This window comes from Nelumbo lutea, chromosome 2, assembly GCF_056320005.1.
Source record: "Nelumbo lutea isolate HS-2025 chromosome 2, American lotus-T2T, whole genome shotgun sequence".
Taxonomy (NCBI): domain Eukaryota; kingdom Viridiplantae; phylum Streptophyta; class Magnoliopsida; order Proteales; family Nelumbonaceae; genus Nelumbo; species Nelumbo lutea.
In genome coordinates this window covers 13,135,172-13,152,598 of record NC_142685.1, presented here as the reverse complement: position 1 = coordinate 13,152,598, position 17,427 = coordinate 13,135,172, and the positions used below count along the sequence as shown (strand labels likewise).

General features: G+C 34.6%; 1 protein-coding gene and 1 long non-coding RNA gene across 3 annotated transcripts; both read left to right on the top strand.

Moving 5' to 3' along the window:
- The first annotated feature begins 256 nt into the window (after positions 1-256).
- Positions 257-1,144, top strand: LOC148868650 (uncharacterized). Its single transcript, XR_016106550.1, has 3 exons — positions 257-448; positions 596-689; positions 807-1,144. It is a non-coding gene; the product is annotated as an uncharacterized LOC148868650 (long non-coding RNA).
- An 11,168-nt stretch (positions 1,145-12,312) lies between these two features.
- LOC148868649 (BTB/POZ domain-containing protein) lies at positions 12,313-17,118 on the top strand. 2 transcript variants are annotated; one of them, XM_088968166.1, is made up of 3 exons: positions 12,313-12,632; positions 15,766-15,939; positions 16,503-17,118. In XM_088968166.1, exons 1-3 carry the CDS (start codon positions 12,450-12,452, stop codon positions 16,959-16,961), a joined length of 816 nt encoding a protein of 271 aa, XP_088824292.1. In that variant the 5' UTR covers positions 12,313-12,449; the 3' UTR covers positions 16,962-17,118. The 2 variants fall into 2 exon arrangements, with proteins under 2 accessions (XP_088824292.1, XP_088824293.1); XM_088968167.1 differs by having other exon boundaries at positions 12,315-13,150.
- The last annotated feature ends 309 nt before the right edge of the window (positions 17,119-17,427 follow it).

The following is a 17,427-nucleotide window of genomic DNA, read 5'->3' as shown; positions in this document are numbered from 1 at the left end:
AAAAGACACCGTAACCTCAGACAGATGATGATGAGTGTTTTACCAAAATATTAAAAAAAAAAAGACAGATGATGAGTGGAAATGGAATTCATGGAATGAAAGAGTAGTAAAACTAAACCTAGCAAAAGAGGGGGAGGATGGGCCACTAGTTTTTATCCAAAGCTTCCCAAGGTTTAATAAGGAAACCAGGGGGCCCAAACAGAAAACCCCCCAAACACATGTTATAAATGCTACCCTATCCAAAGCTTCATCTCTTACCTGAGCCTCTCCTATTCTGAGCTCTGTCTGTTTGTCTGCCATTATATCCTTCCATTCTCCTCTCATTTCCTCCTACTCTCTTTCTTTTATCAGTGTCCATATTTTCTTCTCAATAATTTGTCCTTAGAAAACTTTTGAAGAATGGGGCCATTACAGTCCTGGATTTCGGAACATAAGCTCGCCAGCATAGGTAATTAATATCCGGAGGGCACATGCATGCATGATTCTTATTAAGTTCTTGTCTGTGAATAGTCATTAATTAATAAGGTTGATTAATTAATTAACTAATAAATATTATTTTGGTTAATTTGGTTTTGGGTGGTGATGGCGGGGACAGGCGCAGTGTGGGCATCGGCCATAGGAGCATCCCTAGTAGCTTATACACGAGCTAAGTCACCCCTCAAACCAAGCCTTAGGCTTATACATGCTAGGTTGGTTCTTATCCATCTAATTTGTATTTGTAAGCTTAGCTAGTGATGATGGATTGATGTGCCATGTACTCGTGTGTGCGTGTGTGTTGAGACACTGCCTTTCCTCCGATTTTGCAGAATGCATGCTCAGGCCTTGACCCTGGCGGTGCTATCCGGAGCTGCGGTCATGCATTACTACGACAAGAACTGAACCGCCGAGGAAGTGGCGGAGGATGCTTCTAAGATGAAAAATGCTTAAATAAAGGAGATGATGATGATGAAGATGAATAACTAGGACTAGCCAGTAAACATAAGAACAGAGTGGCCATCAAGGATGTTTTTTCCTAAATCGTGAAAAAAAAAAACAAGGATATAAATGGCAATTTCACATCGTAGACTGTAATAGCTAGCTAGATAGCTGTCATGTATTTGTTTATTCAAAGAAATATGGATACATCCGATGCAGATTTCTGAATTCCAGCCCTTTATTATTAGTCCTTTCCCCTTATAAATCACATTCTGTCCGTGAATTTAACATCAATTTGCGGTTAGGATGCATTACCCTATACTTTGGGACTATAAAATTCTGATCTAAGCTGATTGGTCATTCTTACAATAATTTGGGACTATAAAATTCTGATCTAAGCTGATTGGTCATTCTTACAATAATTCTGGCTTGAATACCAATTAATCTTGGATACCAGACGTGCGGGCATGATGCCGGAAAAACTTACAACTAATCCACGGTATAATAAAAGTGAGGTTTTCATCAAAATTCACAGCAGGTGGAAAATAGTGAGAGTTATAATCTGCTTTACTAATTATGTAAAAAAAAGGGATAAAATACTTAAACCTCTGCTGTGGTTTCTGGCATAGTTCTTGTAACAAAGACAAGTATGTTGACATGATTAGTCTTTTATGATTTTCTTTTACACATCAATTCATTCATTTCCACCAATTACAAGAGTTTTAATCACCTCCTATTAATTGCTAATTGTATTTCATTCTTCACCACCTCCTATTAATTGCTAATTGTATTTCATTCTTCACCGCCAAATAGAAGACAAATCGGGTTTTTCACGAACTATTCGACTTATGAAAAATGTGATTTAGATTTATCAATATCAAGTTTTGAGCTATATAGGTTCATTTGTTAATTGAGCCGAACTCGTGTTTAATAAAGTTTGGCTTATGAGTTCCTTATGACAGATTTTTGTGTATACTTATTCTGAATTTTCTTATGACAGATTTTTGTGTATACTTATTCTGAATTTTCTTATTACAGATTTTTGTGCATATTCTTAATTTTTTATATGTATAACTTTCTTTTTTTTTTATTTTTATAAGAAGCTTACTTGAGCTGAACCATTCAAACTTGTCAACTTTTTGAGTCAAACTGAATTTGAACTCGAATCGAATTAGAGCTTTATAATTTTTTAGCAAGTCAAATTAATATAATCAAATATTTGGCTGGGCTCAGATTGAATCCATTACTACCACCGAAAAAAACATCTTCATTGTCCATGGGCCTCAAAATTGGAAAGAGAAACAAAAATGGGCATTGGGACAAATGTAGGTGATATTCATGGTAGGGGCTCCGCCAAATTGCAAGCTAAAGTGGATTGAGTCAACGTTTCAGACATGTAAAGAACAATCAAGGGATAAATAAATATTTTCATAAATTTCATTTATCTTTACCAGTCGGGTATTTTGTTGGGAGAATGATGGTTCAGCCCAATGTTGGAATTTTTAGGCTCAAAGGTATAATTGGGGTGGGTGCCAGTTCGGAGTTTGGAATTGATGCCAATTTACAATAGAGTGGGGGTTTTTGACATTTTAAATGTTTATCGCTTTGTAATGGAAATCAGAAATCTGCATTGAGCCTGTCCATACTTTTTCGGTATTTTGTCAGGGGTACTACCGTACTATTAGTCATTTTAGAAAAATAAAAGGTATATTTTAGTATTTCAGTACTTATTAGATAAGAAAGAGGTGGTTTAAATATTTAAGCCAAGATTTATATTATAGGGAAAAAATATTTTCCCCAAGATAAAAAGATATTTATATTCTAAAAAAAATGTGTATATATATAATTAACATATTAAGGATTAAAATATTTGAGACAATTACCTTTTTATTTCAAAAAAGAATGAAAGATTCTCGATTAGTATCCTATACCTTGGGCCTAGTGTCACTTTGGCCCCCAAACTTTAAAATGCAACAATCCAGTACTCGAATTTTCAAAACATGTCGATTCAGTACCTATCGTTAAACAACTGTTATGTGGCATTTGAAAAAGACACAAATGCTCTTCATGTATCATCTAATTTTCTTTATCAACCATCCAAATGTTGACAAAAAATTAACAAATCCAAATCCTTGCTTCTTCTATTCAAGAAAGTTGGGGTCACGTCTCAATGGGCATTATGGACCCCAACTTTCTTGAATAGAAGAGGTAAGAATTTAGGATTGTTAATTTTTTGTCAATGTTTAGATGGTTGATAAAGAAAATTAGATGATACATGAAGAGCATTTGTGCCTTTTTTAAAGGCATTTAACGGTTGACACATTTCGAGAGTTTTGGGTACTGAATTATGGTATTTTAAAGTTTGTGGAATTACCATTTTTTTTTCTTTTTGAAATATGGTAGATGTTAAAGACACAACTACCCTTTTAAACATTGGCATTATATCATACTATTAGAATATTTTAATTTAACTTTTATTATTTAAATATAAAACTAAGTTTAATATTAACTCAAAATTGAGATACGAAACGTGACACATGAGAATTAAACCTTCATGGGTTGGGTAGCCCAACGGGTTGGCTCAGCCCAGCCTGTTATTAAGTCGGACTTGGTCATAATTTTAGGCCCACAGGTTCGGGTTTGACTTTTTTTTGGGCCGGGCTCAAGTTTTCTCGAAAAAGCCCAACCCGAGCCTGAGCTCAGCTTGATACTATATATTAAATAATAAAAATATATTTTATTTAATAAATATATATATATATACAATATTTTTCTTTGTTCTTCTTATTTTTTTTCAAATAATAGTGAGATGTTTATTAATTTTGAGTTTTGAAGGTTTTTAATATAAATAAAATACTTTTTTTATTGAATAAAAAATTATATTTTCAAAATTCCAATCAAACTCGGGCTCAGGCCTAAATGTATTCTATTCATACATATACAAAACCTGCCCGCCCCATGAACAGGTCTAACGAGAAGGTGACCAAAGCAATCAAGTTTGCTTATCCTTAGTTCCGCTTGAGTTAAAAAATGAAAAAAAAAATTCCGAAAAATACTAGGGAATAGGAACAAAAGTAGGAAACTGAAAATACTTTGACTGTTCAACGTACTGCCAAACTAATAATAAGATTCCATGATAGTAGTAAATTTATGGCCCCACTGTGAAAAGTACGGACCCATGTATTTGGGTCCTCGAGGATATCGGGACCAAAAACATTGATCCATAAAAATTTACTATATTCATGTTGTTTTTTAGCGTGGTTGAAATCCACAAAACGAAAGCGTTATCTGAATACACATCTTCCCGAAGATGGAAAGAAAATGTACTGTCAAGTAGGATGCAATTTGGTGGGTTTAATCGAGCTCACTTTCGCTCATTCAAGGACGGAGCATTCGTCCCAAGATTTTTATTGGCCAGCCGGATTTATTAATCCACGTCAGAGTTGCTTGTCCCAACGTTTAAATGAGAAACTATTGGTTACGGTGTTTATCTAACGACGTCAGATTTAATTTGAATAATTCCAACTATTTTCAATTTTTATGGCTTGCATCTATTAGGGTTTGAGCTTCTTTTTTTTCCCAAAATAAAAAAGCAAAGAAAAAGAGGGAGACCGACCTTACTCCTCCCAATCACCATTGCAGAGCACATGAAAAGCACAACCATTTGATTTTTTTATTGTCTATTTTTCCATTCTGATTTCTGTTACGCCAATAACTCTGTCTCACCATTCTGAAACCTATATAATATCAACTAACCAGTTCGTATTATGGAAATGGTTGTGCTTTTCATGTGCTCTGCAATGGTGATGGGAGGAGTAAGTTCGGCCTCCCTCGTCTCTCTGCTTTTTGATTTTGGAAAAAAAAACTCAAACCCAAATAGATGTAAACTATAAAAGATGAAAATAGTTGGAGTTATTCAAATTAGATCTAACTTGACGTCGTTAGACAAACGCCGTAACCAATCGTTTCTCATTTAAACGCATTGGAAAAAGCAATTCTAACGTGAATTAATTGATCCAGCTGGCCCAATAAAAATCTTGGGACGGATGCTTTAGTCCGTCCTTGAATGAGTGAAAGTGAACTCGGTTTAATCTGAGTCCAGACTGATCTAGAACGTAATCGTGCATCGGTTGGGCTTACATTTTCAATTCACATGTTGGGTCTCTGTGCCCAAAATCCCGGATTTTTCTATTTTTTAGACCGGGTCCATGTCTAATATTTAGGTGGCCCAAACCTAAGTTACGATTATATATTTAATAGATACACATCTGTAGATAAATATAAATCCCCATGCTTTAATATGTTATCTAAATAAATAAAATCCTTTTCACCTAAAAAATTAAAAAGTTTCGGCTAAATCTGAATTAGACGGTTCAGAGTCCAGATTCGTAACTTATAAGCCCTATTCGCGTTAGGGTTGGGCCTGGGTTGACTTTTAACCCAATCCGATTTGCCCAAATTGCACCTACTGTCAGCTATCAACTGCCCCAAGGCTTTCCATGCATTCTTTAATTTACTTTATACTTTATACACGTCATGTTGGGTGTAGCTTTACATGCTACCACCCGTATCTTTCCTATTTTGTTCTAAAAACTAGGACGTACACTAAAACAAAATTTAACTTAAAATCTGTCGTCTCTTTTTTATCTCTTTTTTTTATTGTACAATTTCCTTTTTTTTTTTTTTAATCTGTTTAACCTTTTTAACTTTCGTTGCACGAGAGGTATGCATAGCAAGTAGCTTTATGCTAATAAAAAACTGTAATGGATCTCCTATATATAAATTTATTGCCCACCATTAATACTTCGGCATGTGCCAACCTTTAAAAATGCTCCGCTGCTCCCTGAACATCTAAAGGAATTGGCCTTCTTTACGTTTTTGGCCCATTATAAATATGAACTTTTTTTTTTTTATTCATTTATAAATATTAACTTTCACATGCATATCCCCATTTTGTGTAACAAAAAGGGTCTTACCATGGTTATGAAAACCGGATAAAAAATTGAACTATTTTGGGTCAAATGATTTGACCATCTGGTCTTAGCCTGGATTAAACAGTTTTGGGATCCGAAACCAGACCCAGATCCATAACTGTTTCCCGGGTCAACCAATCCGACTTTCTAGTCGGATCCAGTTTTTAAAATCATGAGTCTTACCTCTCTCATACCCTTTATTTTTTGACAGTCACAGATGCATGCCCCCGTCATGTATTTTTATATTCTCATATAGTCATATGCATGCATGCATGCATGAGTATATTAGACACATGATGACACAAATGTATAGGGAGCGTTATATCAAGTTTCATCATTTTCTCAAGTTAGTAGTTTTTTTATACATAAAACAAACATAATAATACTTCATTTCCACTCTCTATAACTTCCGGTTCTTGAAACCCTGCCCTATCCATTCACTTCCAAAACCTTCTCCCCTCTAACTATTATCTCTTTCTCTACCCACAAAGACCATCACCCGATTCACCCCCAATGCCTCTGCCTTGAGTGCCTTCACTACAGGAAACTGACATATACCAATGGACAAAAACCTTCCGTATAGGAGAAAATTTTGTCGATATAGTCCTAAATGAGCTACTCCATCAGTGTAGTCTCCAACCTATAACGATGAAATTCAGTGGTGAAAGTCAATTGGTATATCTTGCACCTACACTGATGGATTTATCCATTGGTATTTTACTAAAGTAAATTAGACATCAGAATAGGTGTAAGTAGGACTGGCAATCTTGACCCCAACCTATTTGATCCATCCACTTTAGAATCTATCCATCTAAACTTCTAATAGTGGGTCAATATGTATCCAATGACTCATTGGGGTCAGGAGAAAAGGGTCAGGGCGGGATTGGGTCAAGGGTTACTCATTGGGTCAATTGAGGGTTGACGAGAAATTGGAAAAAAAAAAGAACAAAAAAAGGATTTGAGGTTTATTCTTTATTGAAATATAATATTTGGTCTCTCAAATCTCTTTCTCTCTCAACCGAACAATATCACCACTGGTAGAATAGACTGATGAAATACCAAGCTGGTAAGCATCACCAGCTCCTCCCTCACTCTGTCGAACAAGATGCTGCCACCAACCAAGATCGTTGCCAGTGGAGAACACTGATGGGATATCAAGTTTCATCCGCCAAGGTCTCTCTCTCTCTCTCTCTCTCTCTCTCTCTCTCTCTCTCTCTCTCTCTCTCTCTCGTGCTCGCTCGCTCAATCTTTTCTTCTTCTTTGTGTCAACATAAACAAGGCTGTCTCTTTCTCAATCTTTTCTGTTTATTCGATTTTTTCTTGTTCATTTTTGAAAATACTTCCATTTTTGCTTATGTTTTGTGTTTATTGATCTTTGAATTTTTCTATAATTTCTGTTTTTCACATATGTAATATACATTCCCTTGATCAAGTTTGTGCATTTACTTTCACGATTCAATAATTTTTGTATTTCCTATTTGAGTGTTCTTCAATAATTTCCAATATTTTTATAACTTCTGTTGTTTTCTGCAATTTCTATGTGTTTTTCTATAATTTCTGTTGTTTTTTCAACAATTTCTGTTTTCTTCAGTTTTATATTTTTTACAATTCACTTTACATTTTTTTTTTCTGAATTTTTATATAATTTATTACAATTTTCTGTATTTTTTAGTTGCAATATATAATTCTATATTTTATGCAATTAGGACATAGAATTTTTTTTTTTTAAATAGAGAGTCAAGTGGGTGGGTTAGGGTGGTTATGGTCAAAGTGGTTGTAACCCACTCTGACGTAACATGGGTGACAAATGGCTTAGTGGGTCTGTATGGGTGGGTTAGTACTCAGCACTCACCCCACCCAACCCAACTTGCTCATTTGCCACCCCTAGGTGTAAGATACACCTAGAGAAAAGGCCATTAGTATAAGTGTATGATATATACCGGTAGTCCTTGTCCATCATATAGAAGAGATATGACAACACTTCAGTCACTATATAGGTTCTATAGTTCTTTACTATTTTTCTTTCTTATAACCTGTAACCAAGGTTTTAAAAGGTTAAAGGTATAGTCAAGGTTCAAAGTATCGACACATGCTGATATGCCAGTAGGGTGTTATCGGCCTATACCAGTACTTTTTTTAGGTTTTATTTATTTTTTCGAAACCGATTTAGAGGGGTCGGTTTAAGGCCTGATTACCCTCTGAACCATAGTCAGACCCAATACAACCTTTGGAGGGGTGTATCGGGAAGCCATCAACACGATACATATCGGCCGATGCGTATCAATACTTTGAACCTTGGGCGTAATTTAGGCAAATGGCCCAAAAAGGTGAGACATAAGCCTCAAGGCGTTGTGAGTGTAATCCTCAAAGCTTAAGAATAAAATAAATTAAATTTTATAAATTGATGAAATAACATATGCATACAAAGATAAAATGATGAAAGTATAAATATCCACAGAACAAAAATTTATAAGAATATGTTTCATTGCTTAATCATTAAATAAAACAATAACTAATCAACTAACAACAATAAGCATTCTGCATTTCATGCTTCAAAGTGCAAATTTCTCAAATAATTCAAATGATCAATTTAGAATAACAGCAAACATATGAAGAATCATCCATATAATTGGGTATTAGATTTATGGCAATGGTTTAGAAGAGAGAAAACAACTTAGTTAATTTGATCTACGAAAAAATAATAATAAAATAAATAAATCCATTAGGAAAAGAAATGAAAAAAGCAACAAACTTGGGTATAATGATAATAATAATAATAATAATAATAATAATCTCACTTGATATATCCAAGAGAAACTAATAGAACTTGATTTCCCCTATTGGTTTTCCATTTTTTTACTTTTTTATTTATTTGGCCCATAAATTTTGAAGTGTTTTTTCTATATATTTTAAACTAAAATGCAATATATATATATATATATATATAGTCCATATAAATTGTAAAGTTGGATTAGTTTTGCACTTACAAATTTACCTTCTTACCAAACATACTTTTAGCTATAATGGATGCAAACATGAATTCCAATAAAGCATATGCCTTTTTTTTTTATCAAAAGTCCACTTGAATGCAAATTTACTTCTTTTTTATTGATGTAATTTTACAACTTATTATCAATGTACATATGCATTGGAAAATGTGTTTTCTGTCATTTGTCAATGCATAAATGTAATGTTGCCAAATACAGGCAAAAGTGAATCAGAGCGCAAATTACCCTGAATTGGGATTTACATTCCATTTGCATCATTTTCAAACACAACCTTAAGAATAAAGACAAGCAAAATCTGTGCATCTTGCCTCAAGGTGTAAGCCTCATACCTCAAGGCTTAAGCCTTTTAAATTAATGCATATAACTACAATGTTAGAAAAATTAAAGATTTAATATATACAACACTTGCACATTATTTTACAAAAAGAACATACCATTAACATGCTAAACACTCGATCATGAAAAAATAGTACTACGAGAGAAATTTATGGAGAGAGAGAGAAATGGCCATATCATTAGGGCTGTCAACAGGTAGGGTTTGGGTCGAGGCCAACTAGAGTCAGAACTGACCTGACATGAAATATTGAGGACTTGGAACTGAACCGGAACCTGTGATAGGGTCTGTAATTTTTAGTCCTAGAACTGAACTGATCAGTTCTCTAGACAATCAGGTTTGATCCGATAGACCCGATTATAATATATGTATATATTTAATCTATATTAGACATTATATATTTTATATATATGTATATAGCTCGAGTCGGGTTTGAATTAGTTTGGGACTGAATGAAATCAATTCAGAACCGACAATAAACAAGACACAATATTAGGACCCGAAACCGATCCGTCAGTCCAATTACTGGAGCCAGAACTGGCCCAATCAATTTGGGTCCGTCTTATGAGACCCAACCCATTAAAAGCCCTACATATCATCAAGTAGCCTGCTTTTCCTAAAGATAGGTCTTCAAGAAAAAGTTACATCCCACTTAACTGCTAGCTTGTTTTGGTAACTATATCTATCTTCACCTGCATACAAATTTTAATGAATAATAATAAAAAAAAAATATAACACTTAAAATAAAATTCTACAAATAAATAAAATAAAATAATAATTTTGTTAATGAAAGTGATGATTCAAATCGGAATAGTTCCACTAAAGAACTAAAGCAACCATTTGATAGAAGAAAAAGACAATCCAAATATTAGAACTTGGAAATAATCATTGTAGTAAGTGCTAAAAATAGGTCATTGGGAGAGTTTATTTCTTCTTCTCATAAATAGAGCAAAATTAATGATTTTTTAATCCTTTTTCTAAACAATACTACAATGTTAAAAACAGCCCTCCCCTTTTCTTTTGACTAACTCAAATCAATCAATACATATTATTCCAACAAGAAATAACCTCCTGAGTTCAAAGATATTAGATTATATTACTCAAGGAAAACGCAAATTTGCACCCAATCACAACTTCGCAAAAGGATGAATACACACCAACTGTCTCCAAAAGCATCAAATAAACCCAAAAATTACATATGTAAGATAAATAAGTGAAAGTATACTCATACATATGTCAACACCCACGAGAAGATATAATTGGCCTTGGTGAGTTGGTACCTAAAAAATTGATTGGGCAACAAATCTCTGGAATAAACAAAAAGTCTATATCTAATCCACGAAAACTGAAAAAATAAAATAAAATAAAATAAAATTCATTGGACTTGTTTGATTCATTCACCATGTAGATTGAAAGCAGGCAACTAAGATCAGAAAGTTGTGTTCCCTAATTCAGATGAGTCCTGATTTGGTTTGAATTATAAGATATGTTTGTTAATCAATTAACCTGTTTTTATTTAATTTATGCATGACTATGTTGGGAAAACTATTTTCTTGGTGCAAAAGAGGTTTACATGTCAAAGTCCTATGGAACCACCTGCTTTAGATCTAGAGTAGGAACAAAACCTGTGTGTTCAAACCAAACAGGTTTTGTTCAAACTAAACTGCTCTTTAATCCGTGTGGTGGGTACATATAGTTCAATATATGGGTTAAATAAGTTAATCAGTGGTTTGAAAATAATAAAAAAAATTAGATACATCTATAAATTTGTATATTTATTATGTTAAATAAAAACAAATATTATAATTATAAAGAATTTTATTAATGATAAAAGTAAAATACAAAATTTAAAACTAACCCAAAAACAAAACCTTTTTCCTATTTAAGCGGCGGTTCAATGATTGAACCTTTTAAGTCAACCGATCAATTTATATTACCATAATTAAATAATAAACTTAAAAAAAATAAAAGACAAATTATTAGAAATTTTACATTGCTTTAGTTTTGACAACAGTTTAAGTGGAAAACACCAACCGTACCGAACACAACGTTGATCACAAATAATGTGTATATTTGGATAAGAAATGAAGAAACGATGCAACTGATAACTTGTTTTTTTATCATCTATCAATCCTCATTGTTGACAAATTTTTTTTGTTCCAATTTTGCGTACAAAATGGAACCACTCTCCATGCCAAACGATATATATAAAAACAATTCTTGACCTCTACATCATTCAGATCAACCCATCAATGAAAAGAATTAAGAAGAAAAAGAAAAAAAGACTTGGTTCAAAATCACCGACTCTCATTGTCGGCTACCCTATATCCTAACCCAACATAATCCAAACCATCTCATCAAGAACAGGAAAATATGGTAAATTGTACTTTGGGTCAAGCAGAGGCATCAGAGTCTGAGGATGCGAAAAATTAATTCATCAATAAAAAAACAAAAAACTCAACACACAGAAGATAGAAGAGGGTCCTCCAAGCTCCAACTACCATTTTCTAATCACAATAATGATGATGAGGATGCATCATCCTCCAAACAAACAATGCTTAGAAAAGGTTCCTCTTCCTTAACGTATCACATTATTCAACTAGATGAGGAGACGCTCTTAACGCCTAAGCCTAGCCAACATTACAGAATAGGACCACTCTTTTATGCATTATTTATTAATTTATTTATACTAAGTTACTAAGAAAGGTGATAAACGAAAACAGTGGTGGTTGTGCCTTGTACATATTTGCTGGTCTCTTCAGTCTTAAGAGTTGGAAAGTCGTTTTCTTCTCCTACCTTTTGGTGCGGTTGTTAAGTAACCAAACTCCATTATTTATATATATATATATATAATATTATTATCAGTTTTAATTTCCCTTCAAACATGTCTATTCTATTGAGCAGCAGCAGCACCTAGTTAGCGCATTTCCAAAGTTCCCCCCCCCCCCCCCCCCGTTCTCAGCACATTAGCAGGAAACATGCCACTTAACCACGGTGGGCAGTTTTGTAAAATTAATGTATCATTGGCAGAGTTGTGGAAAGACGGCATTCCATAATTATGCAAAGATATAAACAATATTAAGAAGGCATGTGCATGTGGTGGCGTAATTGCAAGGTGGAAGGAAGATTATTATCTTTTGTTTACTTTTCTGTTTCCACTTTCCATCCCTCCATTCTCATTTGTCCTCCTCCTCCTCCTCGTCATTCTGCTCTCTGCAGATGGACTGCTCTGTCTGCAGTCCGGTGCCGATAATCCTAAGGCCTCACAGGAATACAATATGCCCGGCTTGCTATGAAGGAATAAGAAGCATTATGTCCTTCTTAAACAAGCTAGAACTCGATAAATGCATCGATAATAAATCCAACGCTGCTGCCCCTCCAGCCCAGTCCAATTCTTCCAAGGCAAGAACTGCTCTCATCCTTTCTTTTCTCGTTTCATTGTTGTTTTCTTTCTATTTTTCCTTTCTCTAGTTTGATTGTTGTGGGTAAAATTGATGGCTGGTGTGAACTTAATTAATTTTCGATTTCTGTCTTTCTCTTCCCAATTCCCAATTCCCAATTCCCAGTAGAGTAGACTATGTGTTGCTTTAATCGGCCAAATAGCATAGGAAATCCTCATTTCTGGTTCGTTCAAATACAGTTTTTATCGTACGTACCTTATATCTCAATTATCTGTGAGTCTACAAGGAACTTCAAGTACCATCCGTCCCATCTACTCATACCTCAAAATTTCCCCTGCCGTCGTGTCTTCGAAGACCCAAATGACCGGTCAGATACCACAATTTCATAGGTTGAATCCCCTAGCCTATACGAGTCTGAGCTACCATCGCTCTTGGGCGTCGGAGTTCGCTTTCGCTCCTTCCACGACGCTCAGGGAAATCAGATTTCCTCCTCACGGATGTTTCCAACTTGCGGCTGAGGTGGGTGCGACGACCAATTCTGTGAGAGGAAATCCGACCTTACGCTCTCTGGGATTGACACGTTTTGAGGCCCTTGTGAGCTTATGATTATTGTCCGTTGAAACGAGGATTTTCTCCAATTGTGCATTTAAAACAATTTTATATTCGCATGTTTTTATTTATTTAGGGGAAGATATTCCATTGCTTAGCATCAGTTTAATTAGAAAGAGTACGAATGCAAATACATACAGAATAATACAAAATACAAGATTTTGTATTTTATGTATTTGTATTTATTAGAATATAAATACAAATATGTATATTTATAGTATATATATTTTGTATTTGTATTCCTTTTAAATTTAGCCTAATCTTTATGTAGAGTGCAAAATCTTATATTTTATATTATTTTGTATGTATTTATGCTATATATATTTATATTTGTATTCCTTTCAAAGCTCAGTTTGAAAAAAGTACAAATACAAATATGTATAAAATAATAACAAAATATAAAGTTTTACACTCTATATTTGCATTTATATTCCTAAACTGAGCCTAAATAAATACTGAAAGATCAAAAAATAAATTCCTGAGATGGCTACCAACAGCCCAAACCATAAAATCAAAGCCTTCGATGAAGAGTTAAAATCAGAGTATCCCCCACAAGAATGTGCCCCACAACATCCCAAAGCATAACCCCGCCGTGTAAGATGATAACATTGTCATTTCTGAAATTATCATTAGAAGATATTTTCAATACACCGTAGTGATGTGCTCTGTAACGTTGTGGGGCTGATTTGATGTCTTTGATGAATTGTTGTGGCCCCGCCTTGAACTAGACAAAATAACGTCATGGTAGAACCACAGCGATAACTCCAACAATCGCAGTTTTAGCACCTCCCACCTGCGTTCATGCTAAGTCCTAACTACCGACTCTATGATTGGTTAATCCAATTATTCATGTTCAAAATTAAAATCATCAAAAGAATAGAATATAAAAGAAAAAAAAAAAAAAAACTGACAAATATCATCTAACTGCAGTGTTAAAGTAACACTGGGACCGATCAGTGTTTCATGCATATGAAGATCCACACTTTATATGTGCAAAATACTGATGTATTCACTTTTGGTGTTTGGCTTTGGTTAGTGAAATCCCATACTCATACCGTTCCAATAACTTTTTGCAATTTTGTATCTGAAATATCTCTAGTATATAAATATGAAAATATTTCGAATACAAGACTACAAAAGCTGTTCGAGTCGGCCTTACATAGATTGAAACCGAACTCTCAGTTTTAATGGATTCCTTAGCCTAGTGTGCACAACTTTGTTTGTAGTTTGACTTTTCACATATACATGGGTTACATGGACAATCTACAATGGTTTATATGGATGTTACGTTTTATCGTTTTGTGATTTAGGGGTGCAACTGAAAATTTCGGTTGGATTGGGTTGAAGGTCGTTCTAGTACTAGGGTTGAGGCCTTGAGCGACCAACCAACCCAAACCAACATTTTTTATTAACTTTTTCGTGTGTTCGTGTATTTATGACTTATTAGTATATCAAATAGATAAAAAAAAATGGAATTTTTTTTAAGGCAGGATAGGTGTTGATCAATTTATGATATTGGATCTTGGCATATAGTGGCATATTGTATGAGATGACCAATTTAACTGGTTTTCTCTAGTTAGATGTAGAGATCATATGCCCTTCATTGACTAGGGATATTAAGCTTCCAATTCCAAAGCTTTTTTTTTTTTTCAATTTTCCTATCTGAAAAATTTTGCATTCTACCAATTTATCACATGGGATATTCTTAATTTGTTATAGACTTCAATCTGGATTTGCAAAATCGTCTATCCGGAGTTTTTAACCATACGATACTCTTTTGTCATTCTTAATTTTTTTAGCTTGAAAAAATCATAGGTATGTAGGGAAGATATTAATGCTTAAACCAACTAAAATGTTGTAAGTCCCATTGTTTAGGGTTTCAGAGACCCTACTTTGCACCTTGTAAGACTTCTTTCTGCAAAACCAGGAAGTCCGTTTCTTACTACGATCAGATTGGTTGTTGGTGTAAATTTGTCAACTGGGCTGGAATCAGCCCTAACGCAATAGCCCAGTCAGCCCAATACGGAAAAATTACGACCCACCCAACAAAATATTCGGACTGGACACTGGACAGTTGGTAATTGCTATCAGGTTGGCCCAACATGTTACAATCATAGCACTGCGAAATAACAGAAGTGACTACATCGCTGTCGTTGTGATTTTTATGTATATTAAATGTATTCTTGTGGGAATAATCAATCTTTTAATAATTTTACAAGCGGTTGGAGAAAAGAATCACGATTAGAGCTACGTTTGATGGCTGTGTTACGGGCTGTTTAACCAATAATAACGCCCCACGTAGCAAAAACTTTATACATAATTCAGTCACATATTGGCAACATCTTCCCATGAATTTAGCATACAGGTATGGGAGATATTCTTAATGAGAAGAATTTTTGCTTACAACAAATCCGAGTTCCTAAAAAAGAGCCACTTTAGATAATACATGAAAGGTTGATGATTTATAATTATGGGACTTTGTTTTAATTTTTCATGGCAAATGAAGTTGGATTTTTTATTTTTAGGGAATTGCAAATGCGTTGAAGTGGATGAAGGAGATGAGGGAGATTGAAGAAGGGTTGAATGAGAAACTGGCTTTCCTTAGTGAGTTAGTTGTTGCGTTTAGAGATGGAGTCCACACCGATATTCAAGTGAAGCCAGGCAATGGACCTGCTATACCGGCCCATCGAGCTTTGCTGGTGAGTTCTTTTCTATAAGCTGTAAATTAATTCTTTATGAGTTATGACAATGCCAAAGTAAGGGAAGGTTGATTGTCATTTTGAGTTGGCAGAGTATCTGTTTTAGTTTCTCACAGCCATTTCAAATCCTGCACTTCTTTATGAAGGTGCATTATTAGCCACCCAAAATAAAGAAAGCCATCTCTCAGATTGCTACTTGCTAGTAGGGGTGATCATGGACCGGGCCGGGCCTGATTTCAGGCCTATAGATATAATATGTATTATAGGTGTACAATACATATATACATATGTATAAATAACATACATAAAAATATATGCGGACCGGGCCAGGCCGAGCTGAAGATGATCACCACTAATTGCTAGTTCTTTATACAGAAGTTATTTGATAGGGAAAAAAAAAAAAAAAAAAACACTGGGCTGGGCTGGGATGACAGCATCAGGCCTGACTAACATTCCCAAGTGTGGACCAAACACTTGATTATGTGCCATTGTTTCAGAAAAAAAAAAAAAAAAATTGATGATGAATGTTGAGTTTTGATGATGAGTTGATTCAAATGTTGCAGGCATCAAAATCCAACATTTTTAAGAACATGCTCGAGTCGGATGGGTGCAAAGCTCCACCAAATGATACAATCTGCTTGCCAGAATTGAACCACGAGGAGCTTGAGTCCCTCTTGGAGTTCCTTTACAGCGGAAGCTTGCCAATAGAGAAGATAGACAAGCATGTCTATTCCTTGTCGATGGCAGCTGACAAATACGAAATCCCGTTCCTGCAGAAGTTTTGCGAGCAGCGAATGCTCGAGTCCCTGGATTCGTCTAATGTACTTGATGTTTTAGAGATCTCAGAAGTTTGTTCCAACCAATTACTCAAGGAGACTGCCTTGAACTTCGTAGTAAAACACATGGAAGATGTAATATTTTCAACTAGATACGATGCTTTTGCATTCAAGAACCCTCATTTAAGTGTACAAATCACAAGGGCTCTGCTGATTGAGATGAAGAACAGAAAAAGTGTTGATTGATTGACAGATCGAGAGAGAGAGAGAGAGAGAGACTATACCAATTAAAATGGCACCAAGCGATTAATTTTTTGAATCTTTTATTTTGAGAGTTGATGTTCCCAACCAATGTCCTCTCGTGTAAAAGAGATTAATATAGATATGACTTTATACTGTCTAAGATATGCTCCCGACATGAAAATCATCACATATGTCCCACTTGAAATTCCATCTTGATCATACTAGTAAACTGTAGATGGATAGATCATTGATAGCTCATCTAAGATAGTTAATTAGTGATATAGTTTTACTAGTTAAAATAATACATTTCTACGTGAGGTGTCGTTGGCTTGAAGACTTAAAAGTTCAACCTTAGTATCATTTAAAGATGGTGTACAGTAATTCCACGCTCAACAGACATTCCATGTTTTCTGGGAAATACTACCAAATCCCAATTAGTTCCTTTACATAAATACAAGGTTCTCTCATG